This window comes from Vombatus ursinus, unplaced genomic scaffold (genome assembly GCF_900497805.2).
Source record: "Vombatus ursinus unplaced genomic scaffold, bare-nosed wombat genome assembly UNPS02014813.1, whole genome shotgun sequence".
Taxonomy (NCBI): domain Eukaryota; kingdom Metazoa; phylum Chordata; class Mammalia; order Diprotodontia; family Vombatidae; genus Vombatus; species Vombatus ursinus.
Genome location: NW_020954591.1, coordinates 14,945,646 through 14,948,110, shown reverse-complemented (window position 1 = coordinate 14,948,110; position 2,465 = coordinate 14,945,646). Strand labels below are relative to the sequence as shown.

Below are 2,465 nucleotides of genomic sequence, written 5' to 3'. Positions count from 1 at the left end.
CCATAAAGAGCTAGAGATACCCAGTTTTGATGGTTCCATATTGCATGATTCCATATTCCATAATATTTTCTGTTTATCATGATTATTTGAGGGAAGCCCACAACTCAAGTGCCACCATTATTTTCAAATGAATCTGGTTTTTAAAAATGCTATTGTTTTACTTTTCCCACTAAATTAAAAAAATGTAAATTATGAACACTGGAAAAGTCCGAATCTCAAATAGTTTATTAAATATTAAGGGAACTTCTAGATTTGCAGGCTTAGATGCCTGAGACAAACATCCTTAGTGGTAGTATCAGTAGAGGGCAGTTCACATTCATGATATTCAATACCTTAAGTATGAAAGTCAATTATATTTAGATGTCTCTCTTCTCTATAAAAAGCCTGAAATAACAACTTCCAAATGTAAACAAAGTGCCTTCCTCTGATCAAGTCTCTTAACAAGCCTTCAGGAAATTCTTAGCAATATATGAATTTTAAGTCACTGAGAAAAGGTCACATTTCGATTTTCATCACAGTAAAACTGAGATTATCCAAGGTCACAGGAAGCAGGGCAACCCATTATGCTTAACCACACAGGCCACCGAGGAAGAAACTTATAAATAACTAATAAAGAAAAAGTAAACTACATGCTTACAGAGATGTATAAGATTAGGAGAGCTTAATTTAAGACACTAATGTATTATCTCTAGATTATGATTGTAAATAACAATATTCATAACAATAAGAGTAAGTCACTCACTTCTTGACCATATACAAAGCACGTTCCTTCGAGGTAGGCCATACACATATCATTACAGATAAAGAAACTGAGGCTAGGAAAGATCAAATGATTTACCCAAGGTCACATTGCTATTATATCTGAGCCAAAACTCCTCAGGTTTTGACTTCAAGTACAGTGCTCTTTCCATTATATCATAGTATCTTAAATCACCATAAGTTACACATATTTACAGTGTGTACATTATGAGGACAAAGTGCTTGGAATGCGTTTTGGCTGTCCTTCCAAATTTGGGGGTTGAGTAGGTGTATTCTGTTTAAGGGACTGTTTTTTGTGGGTTTTTTGAGAAAATTGGATCTACCCATAAACATTTTCAGCCCTCTGGCTCTCTTTCCCTTTCTGTCCTGAAGCAAGACAGTGCACAAAATCAAACAAAACCTAGGAGAAGCTATAGCCTCCACAGGCAGCCTGAGGAGGAGACGGGGCTCTACACACCGATTCCAGCAATGCCCACGCTGACTTCAGGAGTCCTTCTCTCCCTGACAGCAAAACACCGCACTGAACGGGCACATATACACACACACAACCCCCTCCCCCTTTTCCCCCCCCCCCCCCGCCCCGTCTTTGTCCAGCCTGGGAGGTAGAGGCAAATAGAATGGTTCTGACCCGGGCTCGTTTCCCTAGTCACTAACCCCCAACATTAAAGAGGCAGCAGCTGTTATCTGGTGCTTCCCCGGTAATGGGAGACAAGCATATCTCTTAAATACACTCTGGACCTTTGGCCTGCTTTGTGGAGACAGCAAACGCCCATAAGCCTACAAGTCCAGGGGAGGGGCAAGGGTGTGTCAGGTAACAGCCTGGAACTAGAGGCACAGTCCCGCCCACCCCTCCCAGCTGGCTGGCCGCGTGTACTCCTCTGATGTAGCCCCCTCCCCTGGCTCGGCCCTGCCTGCTGGTCCTTCCTTCTCATCCCTCCCCTCCTCCCCTCCCAATCCGGCGTTGCAATCTTCTCTCCGCCCCCCGTCCCCTACTACGGACCACCACTGTATTCCTGCCCCTACCCGCTGACGAATGAATCTTCGATTTCCTCCGCAGAGACATTTTCAGAGCTTTGTCCAGGCCCGAGGTGTTCGGCATCTTGCTCCGGATCAGGGTCGACCAGCGGCCCGGATGGCAAGCAGGGGCTGGAAGAGGAAAGCTGCCGTTGCCGTTGCTGCTGGGGCTGCGGCTGCGGCTGCCGAGCCGGACTCCTGGCCATGGGCTCGTGCCACCGCCCGCCTCGCTGCGGCAGCTCCCAATGCAGCTCCTGCGGCCGCCCGCCCCGCTGCGGCTACTGCGGACTCCGCTGGCCTCTGCGCAGCGGGCGGGGGTGGGGAGCAGCTCTGGCGGCGCTTAGATCCCGACCTTCCGCCCGAGCTAGGGACGGAAAGAGGGCGGAAAGCAGGAAGGATGATAAGAGGCTGGGAAACTGAGCCAGGGGCAAGCAGTGGGGGCCAAATTCTTCCTTTGGTGCTTGGCCATGAGCTAGGATGGGTGGGCCCGAGGACATGGGGTTTGGCTGTGGACTTTGCCAGAGCTTCGGAAAGTTTAGTTTCCACCCCCAGCCCCACAAGCATATACACACGTCCCCAAGGTCTGCCTGCCTGCCTGTCTCCCTGTCTGCCTCCCTGTCTTAATGTCTGAATTACTATCTGCCTGTCTTTTGTAATCTGTCTGCCAGCTTTTGTTTGCCTGCCTACCTGTC

The 2,465-nt window shown here is 48.5% G+C and overlaps 1 protein-coding gene across 1 annotated transcript in view; it reads right to left on the bottom strand.

Annotated features, from left to right (window-relative positions):
* The window catches only part of ATP8A2 (ATPase phospholipid transporting 8A2), a 741,784-nt gene extending 739,855 nt beyond the window's left edge, over nt 1-1,929 (bottom strand). Inside the window, exon 1 of the mRNA XM_027877570.1 lies at nt 1,783-1,929. Within this exon, the coding sequence (XP_027733371.1) occupies nt 1,783-1,858 (76 nt within the window). The 5' untranslated portion in view covers nt 1,859-1,929. The remainder of the gene's footprint in view (nt 1-1,782) is intronic.
* Between the last annotated feature and the right edge of the window lie 536 nt (nt 1,930-2,465).